The 16400-nt window shown below is 46.5% G+C and overlaps 1 protein-coding gene across 1 annotated transcript in view; it reads left to right on the top strand.

The window, feature by feature from the left end:
- Nucleotides 1-657: 657 nt before the first annotated feature.
- pnpla7a (patatin-like phospholipase domain containing 7a) overlaps nucleotides 658-16400 on the top strand; it is a 61031-nt gene continuing 45288 nt past the window's right edge. The window contains exons 1-3 of the mRNA XM_080216420.1: nucleotides 658-1039; nucleotides 6469-6554; nucleotides 8218-8283. Coding sequence (XP_080072546.1) covers nucleotides 6513-6554; nucleotides 8218-8283 — 108 coding nt within the window. The 5' untranslated portion in view covers nucleotides 658-1039; nucleotides 6469-6512. The remainder of the gene's footprint in view (nucleotides 1040-6468; nucleotides 6555-8217; nucleotides 8284-16400) is intronic.

The following is a 16400-nucleotide window of genomic DNA, read 5'->3' on the forward strand; positions in this document are numbered from 1 at the left end:
ACAACATCCTGAACGTTTATCTACCTCGATGCACTTTAAGACATCCAGCATGACCTCCTGTATAATATGTACATCCCCCCCCCCCCCACCCCTCCCTCCCTCCCTCCCTCCCTCCCTCCAACACCAAATCACCATCCCTCCCTTCCCGGATCAATCACTGCAGCCATAAAAAGCCTCGCCCTCGACCCTGGCAGCAGGGAGGGGCGTACTATTCTGGATACACACCTGCATTCACAGAAACACCAGGTTACGTGAGCTGAAGGGAGAGACGCCCGCCCCCACCTCTCGCCTTCTGCCCCCCCACCCCCCCAGTATTTCTGCAAGTTGAGAATCCAGTTGTGAACAGGTAGGAGAGGACAGCAGGCAGCCGCAGCTGCAGCTATCGGCGCTCCGAAGCTTGTGTGTGTCTGTGTGTGTGCGCTTTCACAACGTCCTAGTGGTGTTGGGGCTCAGCAGTTGTATAAATGCTGAGTCATCAAAGCATTGGTCTGACTTGCAGCTGGCTAGAAGCTGCACAGCTCATTCCAGTGCTGAATGCAAACTGACCTCTCATCAGCGGCACACTGCATTGCCCTGAGGGGAGTCTTCATATTGATGCAGGCAGGGAGGTGGATTAGCAGAGCCCACGAGATGTTTGCTCTTTAGAATTGAGACCGTTTAAATATTTAGCAAGGATATACCTCAGAAGCTTGCAGTTCTGTAATTTATCCTTTGACTGTATGTGTCTGTTATATAGTGACGGAAGTCCTTGCAGAGAAACAACCAGTTCCCTGTCTGGTACTGTGTGGAGTAGAGGTTCACAGCCTGCAAATGTGTGCAGAAGATCACTTCATGTCCGGCTGGTCACATCGCACACACTTTCTTCAGAAGGATAATCCTGTGGTCTATTGAGGCCTGAATGACCTGCTTTGTGTTTGACTGTATTCGGTGTCCGGAACGCAGCAGGAGGACCTGATATGGAGTAGCTCAGGCTGTACAGCGTAGCAGTCACTTCATGTCATAGAGCTCTCCTGCTCACTGCAGGAGCTGTGTAACGTGGGTGAGTTTGCTTTGCATCCGGGAGTGCAAGCTGCGAGAGTCTGCACGGTCCTTGCTGTCTCCTCACATCACTCTCCGGTGTATAGAACATAAGAACATAGCTCAGAGCTGCGCTTTGTTTGATCGCTTGGTGAGACTGTTCTCTAAGGAGAGACTTGTTTCGACTGGGCCTGCATTCACTGGAGTTTAGAAAGGGGAAAGATCAGATTGAAACAGATAACAGAGCTGGACAAACTCGACTCAGGGTGGATGTTCCCCCTGGGGCGGAATCTAAAACCACGGGGGGGACAATCTCCGGATACAGAGTGGACCGTTTAGGACTGAAATGAGGAGAAATTCTTCACTTCAAAGGGTGGTGAAGCTGTGGGATTCTCTTCCACGGAAGGATGTGGAGGGAAAATCACTGAATATATTCAAGAAAGACTATTTTGGAGGCCCATTAGAAAAGCATCTTCCTTGGTAAGGGTAGAATTAAAAAACTCATTTTGAGTCTCAGCCATGCTGACGTCCAGTCTATAACCCTCCTTTTGGATTCCAATGAGAGCCCCTTATCACCTTTTTAACTATTGATATAAGCACGTTTGGAATTCCAGTACACGTTAGCTGCCAGCCTCTCTTCATAGATTATGTTTTAGATCTTAATGGCTTCAGGGGTTGGGTGGGGAGGGAGAGAGTGGGAATATGGCATTGAGATCGAGAATAGCCATGGCCACGTTGGAAGGCGGAGAAGAAAGCCTGGTGCTTCGGCTCTCTCCAGAGATGTGCAGGTTTGGTAGATTGGCTATGCTAAATTGCCCCCTTAGTGTCAGGGGGACCAGCTAGGGTAAATGCATGGGGATAGGGCCTGGGTGGGATTGTGGTCGGTGCAGACTCGATGGGCCAATTGGCCTCCTGCTGTAATATAAGATTCTATGAACGTGGCCAAGCCTGTGCCAGCATCGCTGACTCAGCAACATTTGCAGTCTCCAAGGACGCCTGGGTGGCGACGTTGCCCTGCCAAGCGACATTGAGGACGTGTCTCAGACAGTGAAGGTGGAAACTGATCCGCCTGTTCTCCTGCCTAGTGTGTGTTGTCCAGGTCTCACCAAATGTAGAGCAGGACATTGAGGCATAGGCTTAGCAGAATTGTAGTTGGTGTTCTCCGTCAGGTTGCTGTTGTTCCACACTCCCTTACTCAGCTTGCTCAGAACAGTCTTTTCACTGTCTGTTGATTTCAGCCTCAAGTGACAGATTGTTGGTGATTATGGAGCCTAAATATATGAAGCATCAACCACCCTGGCCTGTAACATGGCCAGACTGTGGTGTTAGAAATAGTCTGTTCATGATGGTTGAAGTTGGTAAAAAAAAATTACAATACGGCCTCTTCAGCACGTGTCAGCATTTCCCTTTCGTGTGGGCAAAGATTTCTGATCACGTTTTCTGAATCATAGAATCCCAACAGTGCAGAAGAGGCCATTTGGCCCATCAAATCTGCACTGACACCAGTCCCACCCAGGCCCTATCCCTATAACCCCACATATTGCTGCAGTGATTCTCTGACAGGATATTTTATCTAGGCCCTCCCCACCCGACCGTATCCGCGTAACATTTAATATGGCTAATCCATTTAACCTTGGGACACCAGGGCAATTTAGCATGGCCAATCTACTTAACGTGCACATCTTTCGGAGTGTGGAAGGAAACTGGAGCACCCAGAGGAAACCCATGCAGACACAGGTAGAACGTGCAAATTCTACGCAAAGTTACCGGAGGCCGGAATTGAACCCAGGTCACTGGAATTGTGAGGCAGCAGTGCTAACCACTGTGCCACCGATGTTTGCCCGCCCTGTTCCCATTTATCTGTGTACCTTTCACCCACCTATCCAGTCTAACCTTTTCTGCCCCAACCACTAAACCTGAAAGTGAATTTCCGAGGGGGGGGGGTGGTAACTTTACTCCTTCCACAGTCTGCCTTGTCCTAAATCTCTCCCATTTTGTCTTGCCCCTTAGTTTGTCTGTGTGCATCGATAGGAGTTGCCCCACAGGCTGTAATGAAGCAGTTCACTGGCTTTGGGAGTGTTGTGTGCGCCAGCGGAAGCAGAAGAATGCAAATGGTGGAACTCTGAAATGGGATATGTCTGCTTGACACTTCACTTGCCCTTCTGAAATTTGCATAGGCACATGCTTTGCACAAAACCTGTCCTTCCTGGAGTGAGTGCAACATGAGGGTAATATCGATATTGTGAATAGACCAGGCTGCTACCCAGAAACATAAAACTTCACAGGGGCATGCCGTGTACCCTGGAGCACTCACTGGTTTCATTTACACGTGGGCCCCAATTTCTCTGCTGCATCTACGCAGCACCTTTTCTACTTTGCAGATGTCAGAAAGGATGGCTAATGAAGTACTTTTTGGTGTGTAATCACCTCCAACGTTCACATAACTGGAGACCCGTGGCTGTTAATCTGTGAGCATGCAGATTTTGGCACCTCCCTGCTCTGCAGTGTATAAATGTAGGGGCAGTCCAAAGGAGGATTCTGTTGGAGTGCCCCACTGGTTGACACTGCTGCCGCACAGCTCCACGGACCCAGGTTCAGTTCCGGCCTTGGGTCACTGTCTGTGTGGAGTCTGCACATTCTCCCTGTGTGTCTGCGTGGGTTTCCTCCGGGTACTCCCAGTTCCCTCCCACAGCCCAAAGATGTTGCGTTTGGTTGATCGGCAATTGGTAAATTGACCTTTAGTGTCAGGGGATTAACAAGGTAAATATGTGGGTTTACGGGGAAAGGGCCTGGGTGGGATTGGTGTCAGTGCAGATTCGATGGGCCGAATGGCCGCCTCCTGCACTGTAGGGATTCTATGATTTGATGCACTCTGATGGATAGAGAGGCGATATTGCTGTTAGTACAGTGATTGGGAGGGCGGGTAATAGAAGTAACTGGTGCATTTATGTAGCATCTTTCCTGGTATTCAGATGTCCAAAAGCACTATGGCCAATGAAGTACCATTTGATGTGTAGTCACTGTAGCAATGTTGGGTGGCACAGCGCCAGGGACCCATGATCGATTCCCGGCTTGGGTCACTGTCTGTGCAGAGTCTGCATGTTCTCCCCATGTCCGAGTGGGTTTCCTCCCACGATCCGAGAGATGTGCTGGTTAGGGCGCATTGGCCGTGCTAAATTCTCCCTCAGTGTACCCGAACAGGCACCGGAGTGTGGCGACTAGGGGATTTTCACAGTAACTTAATTGCGGTGTTAATGTAAGTCTACTTGCAACACTAATAGGTAAACTAAATGAAACTAAAACTTGTACGGCAGCCAATTAATGCTTCTGAACAATAGCCAGTATTTCTCAAGTCCTAAGATGCTTCCTGGGGATGTATGAATGTCTCGGAAAGATGTGGAAATGAACTGGGGGCCTAGTCATCAAGTTAGGCTCGTGAAGATAGAGAGAGAGTAAGTGCAAGGGGTCTGGGAGCTGAAATATTTCCAGGGTGTTGGAGTATTCGACTACTTTCACAATGACTGCTCTCCTGTGTTTTTTGCCCCACAGAGTGACATGCTCGTGCTGGCCTGTGCTGCTGTTTATGTTACATTTGAACCACTTCCCACCCTGCTTCCTTTCACTCTGTCCACACGCGCATCCTTCTGTTCCTTTCACCCTCCTGCAGTGATCTAGCTTCCTCTTCAATGTATCTGCTCTGTAAGAGGCTGGAGTCAGATGAAAGCAGAGTTTAGGATGAGCTTATGAAAGTTTGTTTATTAGTCACAAGTAAGGCTTACGTTAACACTGCAGTGAAGTTACTGTGAAATTTCCCTAGTCACAACACTCCGGCACCTGTTCGGTTCAATGTGCCTAACCCGCACATCTTTCAGACTGTGGGGAGGAAGCCGGAGCACGCGGAGAAAACCCACGCAGATATGGGGAGAACTTGCAGACTCCACACAGACAGTGACCCAATCCGGGAATCGAACCCGGGTCCCTGGCGCTGTGAGGCAGCAGTGCTGACCGCTCTTCCGTGGGCGGTACGGTGGCAAAATGGGAAGGCAAGTAAAAGCATAGTGCTGGGGGTGCTGAAAATCTGAAATAAAGCCATAAGATGCTGGATAAACTCAGCAGGTCTGGCAGCTTGGGCCTAAATGATTCTTGACCAGAGCTGAAGCAAGATGGAAATGTGGAGAATGGGAAAGGGGGCAGAAGGAGTGGGGCAGAAAAGAAGACCAAGGATAAAGGAGATCGGGACTAATTTGTCATGGGCATGGGACAAAGTGTTAATGGTGCTATTAAGGGATGAAGAATGTGCAGGTTAGGTGGATTGGCCACGCCAAATTGACCCCAGTGTGAGGGTTTAGCAGGGTATATATGTGAGGTTACAGGAATAGGGCCTGAGTGGGATTGTGGACGGTGCAGACCCAAGGACTGATTGGCCTCCTTCTGCACTGTAGGGATTCCAAAAGTGCTAATGGTGATGCAAGATGATAGCAGAAAGTATTAATGGGAGCAGTTGAACAGCTACAGACAGATGGTCAAGTGGGGGAGGGGTGGGGCAGGGAGCTGAAAGAGTAACAGAAATGTGGCATTTGACAAAGCACTGGACTCGAACAAAAACAGAAAACCTCAGCCGGTCCGACAGCATCTGTGGAGAGAGAATAGAGCCTGGATGATCCATTGTTGAGCTAATTGGGTCTGGGAGGAGGGGAGAGAGAGGGAGAGATGCACAGGGGTCTCAGTAACAGACGAGAGTGGAGGCAGTGTTGGTCACAGCCTCTACTCTGGTGGCGTTGATTGAGAATATATGGGGTCAGTCACTCAGCTCGGGGGCAAATGGAAGCTGGAGGTCACCAATATTGGCCCTGCAGGAGGCTAGATAGTCTGAGGATGCAGCAAGAGGAGACTTTGGGCTTTCCTATGCTTAGAAATGAAAGCTCAGATAGGACTAAATATCAAGCCGATAGGCGGAGCGCCCAGAGGTGTTTCTGAGACTATTGTTTCTACTTCTCGTTGATGTTCTTCCATGGATGCAGAAATCATTGCGTTATCCTGATTCCCTGGCGTTCCTGAGGAAAGCTAGCACACTCTGGTCGAGCCTGAGATCTCAGGCGTACTTGTGAACATGACAGTATAAGATGTGATCTTGTTTACAATTTACAGTTGTTAATCTATGCGTCATTCTCCTTATCTGTGGCCTTGTCTTCTGCCAGATAAGATGCTGGCGTAACTTCCTATGGCACAATCAGAGAGTTGGGAGCAATCAATAGCTGATGCTGCGTGCTTTAAGAGGGAACCTTACCAGTGGTTACTTTAGGGGAGGAATGTATCCGGTGCGCTTCCAGACTGCATAGAATTTCAAATTCTAAAGAGTGAGATAGTGACAAATTATGTCTGGTTTTTGTTTTGTTTTTCACCCCCTCCCTGCCCCCCCCGCTGCACGTTCTGCCCTTGCGTTCTGGACAGGGGCCCAGACCTATGGGAGGACTTGACAGAGTGAACTGAACAGCATGGGGCAGAATGAAGCTCACCAAGCACAGGAGGACTTGGAGGTACATCTCGGAAAATGACACTCCCACTTACTGCTAACGAGGTGTGGTGTTGGGGTGCTCCCGTTGCTGCGCTTTGGAAGTGTTACCTGAGAATGAGCATGTATGGCGTAGCAGCAGGCTTTGGGCATTTCAGGGTGTGAGGCAACCCGGGGGAGAAACGTACAAGTTTTCCCCGGGGGCCGCCTGGCACGAGGGTGAACTCGATTTGGCCAGTGGCATCGGTGTTGCATGAAGGGTCCAGAATGGCTTATGATCGATTCACACTTTACTCTTTAAAGCTGTTAATCTGCATGTCCCTGCCATTCTTTGCAGCTTAATGGAATGTGATTTGCCTGGGCCCTGAGTCCTTTGTAGATTTTGCACCTCTCCTTGCTCTTGTGTTCTTTCTAAGCAGCCCTCCTTACGCAGACTCTGACAGACCTGGGATCCCACCCTACCCCGGATCAGCAATTAACAAGTAGTTTGGATTTATTCCCCCCCCCCTTGTTTGTGTTTCTCTGGAACTGCAGGGGGTTACGTCACTGAGCGGAAGATCTCTTTGTAGAGGACCACAGTGGAACCTGCCTTCCCTTATCATTACTCTTCAGCTTTCACAGCTCTTTGAGTTAATGGGTGGCATGGCTTCACAACCAAAGCAGCAACCCATTGCTCAAGCTGGAACTCCTTAACCCCAGTGCTGCCACTGTCAGAAATGAGCAATGTGGCTAAACACTGGGGCCCCGGCCCTTCTGCTGGTGGCGAGTTAATAAGAGGGGATGGGTTCACTCAACGTACTGACCTGGGGGATGAAAACGAAACAAGTCTTTAGTTCCTCCTTGAAGTTTGCCAGGCCCCAGCACACCTGGCAGGGCAAACCTTCTCCCTGGACTCGGCACCTCACAGTCGAATTTTTAACAAGCACTCCAAAGATGTGCTGGTTAGGTTGACTGGCCATGCTAAATTGCCTCTTAGTGTCCCGGGATGTGCAGGTTAGGGTGATCGGGGCTGGTTGGGATTGTTGTCACTACAGACTCAACGGGCTGAATGGCCTCCTTGAGCAGTGTAAGGTTTTTAATGACAATAAAGGTGCCTGATTTGCCATTTATTTTTTTGTTTGCTTGTTTTATCTCTGCCCCTTGGTTTGCTAATACACTTCAACCCTGATATCTCTCAAGACAGAGATGCAGCAACACGACCGTTTAATCCAAGTGCAATCTTGTTTCTCTATTTTGTGGTCTGACACCCTTGTTACCAGAGTACAGAGTAACAGTCCCCTGCTGCCAATAATTACTACTAAGGGGGCGGCACAGTGGCGCACTGGTTAGCACAGCTGCCTCACGGGCCTGGGTTCCGTTCCCGGCTTGGGTCACTGCCTGTGTGGAGTCTGCATGTTCTCCCCGTGTCTGCGTAGGTTTCCTCTGGGTGCTCTGGTTTACTCCCACAGTCCGAAAGACGTGCTGGTTAGGGTGCATTGGCCTTGCTAAATTCTCCCTCGGTGTACCCGAACAGGCGCCAGAGTGTGGCAATTAGGGGATTTTCACAGTAAGTTCATTACAGTGTCAATGTAAGCCTACTTATGACAGTAATAAACAAACTTAAAAAAACTTACTGTCAGTGAAGAAGTTTCAAAGTGTCTCTCGTGAGTAAATTTAGTGCGGTGACGTCTCTTTCCATTGTTTTCCAGAATGAATCTGATGGCGATTTATTAGATCTGAAGACGCTGGTTGGAGACCAGCAGCAAACCACTATGGTGAGTGACTATCATTTTCCTTCTGAGCCCTCTTGACATCTTTGGAACATGTAGAGTCCATTCATTCCTTTGAATAGGTGGAGATGGCACTGGTACGATGAATTTCTTTTATTAAACAGAGCTTAAAATTAAATCATCATAGAAAGCAAAAATGGAGAGAGATACTGGCTTTTTGCCAATCTGTACTAAACAAAACAGCTCTCAACAGTGTGTTATATGTTAATTCTTATCTCGCTATTATGAGTGTCCTTTGCAGACTATCTCTGCCTGCAAAAGAGGTATTGCAGCTTGTTATGTGACCTTGCCGCTGCAGTTGTTATCAAAAACTTTGCCTTATGAAAAACCCTGCCTTTGCTGGCACTGTACTTCCAAAAATGCAGTCAATTTTTCTAGCTAACCCAGCATGCCTTCTGCATCTTAAAATGTGGTCAAGTTAGATTTAAAATGTAATCAAGTTAGTTAACCCCGACAATCTAGCATTTAAATGTAATTGCATAGGCAGAAATATCTTAAAATGAAGTCAACCACACACGTGCTCAGCTTGCCGGTTTTGGAACCTGGCTCCCTAAAGTTAGTTTTCTGTTTTACCTGCTGTGGATCGCATACCCCAACAAAGTGAGTCCTGAGAATCTGAGCATAGAGGAGCAAGGCTGAGGGGCCGAATGGCCTAGTCCTCCTCATTTGTACGTCCTCTGTGTACACGAAGGGTTACTGATGGAATCGAAGCAAATTTATTGAACTGGCCCTGGGCTCATTATGCCAATTGGTGCTACATTTGTCTCCCTAGCCGGTTTGGTAACTCTTATCTCAGCCTGGCAGCTCTGCACTCTGCTCAGGCACTGCTGTTTAGCAACCTGATGTGGAGGGTATCAGCTTCTTTTTAGCTGACTGTAGTTAAATGTTGCAAGTTAATGATGCAATGCCTCGGGGTGGTTCGAACTGGACGAACAGCGAACTTTCTAGCTTTAGTGCTTAACACTGACTCTGCCCCTAAGCTTAGATGCTCTGCTCTGAACCTGCTCCACCCTCGTCACAAGTTGCAATCGAAACTTTTTATTTTTTGGGTCCTTATTTGCTGGTAGTGCCTCCTTTTTAACGGCCAACTCAACAAGAGCCGTCTGCTATATTGTTTCGCTATTTAAATTTGTACTTATTCTCGCCAGCCAATTAGGAATATGGGAATTAGAAGCAGAATTTGACAAATTCAGCCCTTCGATCCTGCTCCACCGTTCAATCAGATCGTAGCCAATCTTGCCGTGGTTTCAAACCTACCTCTACACCTATTCCTTTTAATCCTTTTTTTAAATTAGAAATGTATCTATCTCCTTCTTGAAACCATTCAATGATTCAGACTCCCCCGTGCTATGGGGCAGCGAGTTCCACAAATTGGAATTTGTGCGTTCTCCCTGTGTCTGCGTGGGTTTTCTCCGGGTGCTCCGGTTTCCTCCCACACTCCAAAGATGTGCAGGTCAGGTGCATTGGCCAGGCTAAGTTACCCCTTAGTGCCCCGGGACGTGTAGGTTAGAGGGATTAGCGGGGTAAAAATGTGAGACTATGGGGATAGGACCTAAGTGGGATTGTTATAGGGCCAAATGGCCTCCTTCTGTACTGTAGAGTTTCTGTGATTTGGTCTACATTTACTTTGTAAATCCCTTTCAACATTTCACTCTCATCCTTCTGAACTCCAGCAAGTACAAACCCAGACTGTTTAATCTCTCCTCCAAGGTCAACCCTTTCGTCCCTGGAATCAATCTGGTGAACCTCCTCTGAACTGCCTCCAATTGTTGAGGTTGTTGTTGAGACCAGTGGTACGAAAGAATCAAACAAACCCAACAGTTTTACTGTAACAATCAACACCAGAGGTAACATAAATATGAACAGGCAAACTGGATTCATTAAAAGCCATTAATCACATTTTAAATAGCTGATACAACACAGGTAAATCCCTCCGGTTTCTCAGGCAGCACATTTAGCGCAAGCATGGAACCAAGAGCAGTTCCAAAGTTTTTCACAACTCCTATCTTTCCCCAGTAGAGCTTCAGCACTTGTCCACATGCCTGACTTGATCCTCAGGGTTTTTTTTTATTCATTCATGGGACATGGGCATCGCTGGCTGGTCCAGCATTTATTGCCCATCCCTAGTTGCCCTTGGAGGGGCAGTTAAGAGTCAGCCACATTGCTGTGGGTCTGGAGTCACACGCAGGTCACAGGTAGACCAGACTGGGTAAGGATGGCAGATTTCCTTCCCTAAAAGGGCATTAGTGAACCAGATGGGTTTTGCCGACAATGGCTTCACGGTCATCAGTAGATTCTTAATTCTCATGTATTTTATTAAATTCAAATTCCACCAGTTGCTATGGCAGGATTTGAACCCAGGTCCCCAGAATATTAGCTGAGTTTCTGGATTAATAGTCTAATGATAATATCACTAAGCCATCGTCTCGCCAACCTCTGGTTGTTTGATTTACTCCACACGAGCTCCATGGATATGATTATCACCAAAAGTGCAGTACTGCTGCTGAACCTTCTCCTGTTAACAGCAGTCTTGATGGCTTAGCTTCCCAACTCACTTTCACCTGAGTGCTCAGTACTGCCTGGTATACAGAATGGTCAGCTCTGGTTAAAAATACTATCCAGACCCTCAGTGTGGCTGCAGTGTTCATACAGTCCTTCAAGCCTCTCTCCCCTTATGGCAACTGGCTTTAAAGACCTAGACACCAAGAATTACTGCGTCTGCTCTGACCGTAGACTGAAATCCGATCTCTGAAATATGTTTTTTCCCAATTAGCTTGTGTTTCCCCAGCAACCAAATGCACAGGTGCATCTCTCAAAATGTCACAGCCAGGAAATCCAATTAACCCCCCTCCCCCCGCCCCATCCTTCAGCCCAATTTGTCCAGGCTGCTCTTTTTTAACCCTTAAACTAATCCCAATTGCCCATGTCCCTCTATACCCATCTTACCCATGTAACTGTCTTAGTGCTTTTTAAAAGATATACCTGCCTCTAGTACCTCCTCTTTTAGCTTGTTCCAGACATTCACCACCCTCTGTGTGAAAACAAATTGCCCCTCTGGACCCTTTTGTATCTCTCCCCTCTCACCATAAACCTCTGCCCTCTAGTTTTAGACTCCCCTACCTTTGGGAAAAGATATTGACTATCTAGCTGATCTATGCCCCTTGTTATATTATAGGCCTTAAATATATTAAACTAGAAGAGAAAATTTATAATGTTGAGATAGTAAGCCTGAGGATTGGGACTGTTTTGAAAACTGGAAACCAAATGTTGATATTAAGAGAAACATTTAAATGAGAGAAAATTTGTCAGGAATATATGAAAAGATTTATAGAGTGTTTACAAGTGTATAAAGAGGAGGAGAGTAGCGAAAGCAGATGTTAGGCTTGGGGGTAAAAAGAGGGGAACTTATCATGGATCATGAGGAAATTGCAGAAATGTTGTACAGTAAAGGAGACAATTAATTAGAATAAGGCGTAGGCCATTCTGCCCCTCAAGCCTGCCCTGCCATTCAATAAAGCCATGGCTGATCTAATTGTGGCTTCTATGCCTGTCTACCTCTAATAGCCTTTGATTCCCTAGTTAAAGTTAAAAGTTTATTTATTAGTTGCACGTAGGCTCACATTAACACTGCAATGAAATTACCATGAAAATCCCCTAGTCGCCACACTTTGTCGCCTGTTTGGGTACACTGAGGGAGAATTCAGCATGGCCAATGTACCTAACCAGCACGTCTTTCAGACTGTGGGAGGAAACCAGATCACCCGGAGGAAACCCACGCAGACATGTGGAGAACATGCAAACCGCATACAGACAATAACCCAAGCCAGGAATCGAACCTGGGTCCCTGGCGCTGTGAGGCAGCAGTGGTAAACCACTGTGCCACCAAGGAATTTATCTATCTGTGCCTTAAAAATGTTCACTGAACCTGCCTCCAATGTTCTCTGGGAAAAAGAGTAGCAAAGATTCATGAGACTTCAAGGGAAAAGATTTCTTCTCCTCTCTGCCTAAAATGGGAGATCCCTCCATTTTTAAATGGTGTCCGCTAGTTCCAGTTCTCCCACACAGGGAATGTCTGTTCAGCATCTACTTTGCCACGTCCCCTCAGGATCTTGTATGTTTCAGTAAGATCACTTCTCAATCTTCCAAACTCAATGGAGCGTAGGATCCTACACCGTCCTAGGAATCAGTCGTGTAAACCTTCTCTGAACTGATTCCAATGTGATTATGTCCTTCCTTAAGAAAGGAGACTTAAACTGTACACAATACTCCAGATGTGGTCTCACCAACATCCTGAACAACTGTTGCAAAAAAATCCTCAACTTGTATATTCCATTCCCCTTGCAAGAAACACCAATGCTCCGTTAGCTTTCCTAATCACTTGCTGTACCTGCATACTAATCTTCTGTAATTCAAGTTACAGACTGGAAATAGAGGGTAACCAAGCGGCTAATAAGAGTGAGAAATGTTAGATAATTAATATCAGCAGAGAAACTGCATTGGAGAAACTTAGATTAAAGAGTGGCAAATCCCCAATACATCAATAGCCCATGGTTCTAAAAGAGCTAAGTGCATAGATAGTGGATGCACAGGTCAGAGTATATCTAAAATTCCTTAGACTTGAGAATTAGAATCACTGCAGTACAGGAGGAGACCACTTGGCCGATCAATTCTACACTGACCACAATCCCACCCAGGCCCTATCCGTGCAACCCCACCTATTTACTCTGCTAATCCCCCTGACATTAAGGTCGATTAACCTAGCCTGCACATCTTTAGACTGTGGGAGGAAACCCACACAGAGACGGGGAGAACATACAAACTCCACAGACAGTGACCCAAGGGCAGAATTGAACCAGAGCCCCTGGTGCTATGAGGCAGCAGTTCTAACCACTGGGCCACCGTGCCAAGAGGAACCAGGGAACTACAGGCCGGTTAACCTGACATCAATTATCAGGGAAATGCTGGAATCTATTAAGGCAACCTTCACAAGGCACTTGGCCCCAGTGTGATCAGTGGAATTTTATGAAAGTGGAACAGTATTTAACAAATCTATTCAGAGTTCAGTGAGAATGTAAGTAGTATGTTAGATAAAGGGGAACCAGCAGATGATTGGATTTCCAATAGGCATTTGATAAGGCATCATGTAAAAGGTTAATATGCAAAATATGGAGTACCCTCTATTTCCAGTGTGCAACTTGAATCACAAGGGTTAGTATACAGGTGTAGCCTCATGGGCTTGGGAATAGTGTGCTAGCATGGATAGAGCATTGGATAAGGCCAGGAACCAAAGGTAGAAGTAAATGGAGTATTGTCAAGTGGCTGACTTAATAATGGAGTGCCACAAGGATTAGTGTTGGGCCTCAACCGTTTACAATCTATATCAATAACTTACACAAAGAGGTAGAAAAAATTCTGTCTATGTTTCCTGATGGGAATGTAAGCTATATGGAGGTTACAAAGAGGCGGCAAAGACAGATTAACAAGGTGGCAAATGGATTATAATGTGGGAAATATTAAAGCAGGCTAGCAGAATGTTTTTTCAAAAGACGTGAAACTTGTAAATGTTGATATTTGAAAAGACTTGGATGTATTACAAGGAATACAAAGTTAACATGCAGGTATGGCAAGCAATTAGGAAGGCAAATATTGACCTTTAACGCAAGAGTATGATAATAAAGAAGTATTGTGACAATTTTACAGAGCTTTAATGAGACCGCATCTACAGTCCTGTGTACATTTAGTCTATCAATGGATGGATTGAAGGATTATGGTGAAAAGTCACTAGATTGACTCTCTGAAGAGTGGCTGACATCCTATTAGAGATCTCATTGAGCGTACAGGATTCTGGAGGGACATGACAGGGTAGACGTTGAGAAGCTGTTCTCCTGGGTAGGGGAATCTAGAACGTGGGCACATAGACTCAGGATAAGGAACTGATCGTGAGACGAGGAAAAATGTCTTCACTTGGTGTCCAGAGGAAATTCACAAGAATGTTCACAGGAGTGCAGGGTTTGTCATATGAGGAATGGTTGAGGAGTCTGGGTCTATATTTGATGGAGTTTAGAAGGATGAGGGGGGAAATCTAATTCAAACTTACAGAATACTGAGAGGCCTAGATAGAGTGGACATGGAGAAGATATTTCCATTAGTGGGAGAAGCCAGAACTTGAGGGCACAACCTCAGAGTGAAGGGACACTCCTTTAAAACCGAGATGAGGAGGCATTTCTTCAGCCAGAGATTGGTGAATCTGTGGAACTCATTGCCGCAGAAGGCTGTGGAGGCCAGGTCATTGAGTGTCTTTAAGACAGAAATAGATGGGTCCTTGATCAGTTAAAGGGATCAAGGGTCACGGGGGAAAGATAGGAGAATGAGGATGAGAAGCACATTAGCTATGATTGAATGGCGGAGCAGACTCGATGGGCTGAATGGCCTAATTCTATTCTTGTATCTTACGGTCAAAGTGTTGTGAATCTTTGCAATTCTGTAACCCAGAGGGTTGTGATGTGTCATCACTGAATATATTTAAGCCCGAGATAGAGTTGTGGACTCGGAATCGAGGGGCATGGAATGTGGACGGGAAAGGACCTGGATTGGAAGATCAGTCACAATGGTATTAACTGGCGGAGCAGGTTCAGGAGGCACAATGTCCGCTCTTCTCAATTTTAATGGTGTTTTATGGTTCTCAGCTGTCCCACCCCCACCAGTGGGAATAGTTGCTCGCTACTTGGTCTGCACCCCTGATGATTTTGAATACCCTTAGCAGATCGCTTTGTACAGCCTTCACTGAGAAAAATAATGCACCATTTTGCTTTTCTTCTGAACTGTGTCTGCCACCTACCTTTTCAATCTACGGACCTACTGGTGCTTTGTTGCACCCTTTCGTGTTTGGCTCCACTGGCTGGCCAGCCTCTCCCCAATACACTTGGTAAACTGTTACACTACCTCGATCCCTAAGATCTAGATCAGTTCTCTGTGCACTCTATGGCCCTGTTGTCTGGAGCCTGCCAACTTCTCCTGGAAACGCTGGATAAAGAGTTTGGATTTCGTGGGAGTACAGAATTTTTTAAAAATTTATGTTTCTGCACCAAGTGAAAGGTAGCCTGAGTGTACTTTTCTTTCTTTATGATTGGCACAGGCTTGGAGGGCTGAAGGGCCTGTTCTTGTATTTTCTTTGTTCTTTGTCCTGGCCTATTTAAGGGTAGCACAGTGGTTAACACTGCTGCCTCTCAGCGCCAGGGACCCAGGATGGAATCCCAGCCTTGGGTCACTGTCTGCACGTTCACCCCATGTCTGCGAGGGTTTCCTCTGGGTGCTCCGGTTTCCTCCCACAGTCGAAAGATGTGTGGGTTAGGTGGATTGGCCGTGCTAAACTGTCAGGGGGCATTAGTGTGGTGAATGTGTGGGCTTCCAGGAGTAGGGCCTTGGTGGGCCTGTGATCGGTACAGAATCAATGGGCTGAATGGCTGCCTCCTGTACTGTAGGAATTCTGTGGAATTGACTTGATCAATGAAGATAAACAAACTATAGTGTCAATTGGGAAGCATGAGAGGTGAGTTGGAAGAAATATTTGTTAACTTAGAGCGTTTAAAGTTAATTTTTAGCAGAGAGATGAAAGCAATTGAGTCGAGTGCTCAATCTCTCCTGATTATCATGAGAGAGACTGGCTCAGAAATAGTTTGGATAAAAGATAGTGATTTGACATGTACATTTTTAGCTGTTATTCAGAACAATATCAAACAGAGTTGGGACACCTCAGCAGAGGGGGGTCCTGGCTAGACTGGAGAAATTAAAAATCATTCTATTAATTTACCTAGCCAGAGTATGGGATGTCTCAGAGTTCGGCTACAAGGTCATTGGTGAGTAAACATTTTCTTTTAGTTGAGTTTAAGATTTAAGAGTTGAAGGAGGAGGGACCCTCAGGATGTGGGCCAGCCTGGGTTCAAGGTCCCCCTGTCCCCAAAGCTCCCCCATCCCAATATTGACCTCCAAGACTGACAAACTCCTGGAATAGTTAATTATTTATTTCACCAACGTTCCCAAAACAGATTATATCATCTTTATCTCAGTGACCTGTGCTGACTATGTTGGCTGTGTCACCTCAC

Source organism: Carcharhinus amblyrhynchos, chromosome 33, assembly GCF_965287045.1.
Source record: "Carcharhinus amblyrhynchos chromosome 33, sCarAmb.v2.hapA, whole genome shotgun sequence".
Classification (NCBI taxonomy): Eukaryota; Metazoa; Chordata; class Chondrichthyes; order Carcharhiniformes; family Carcharhinidae; genus Carcharhinus; species Carcharhinus amblyrhynchos.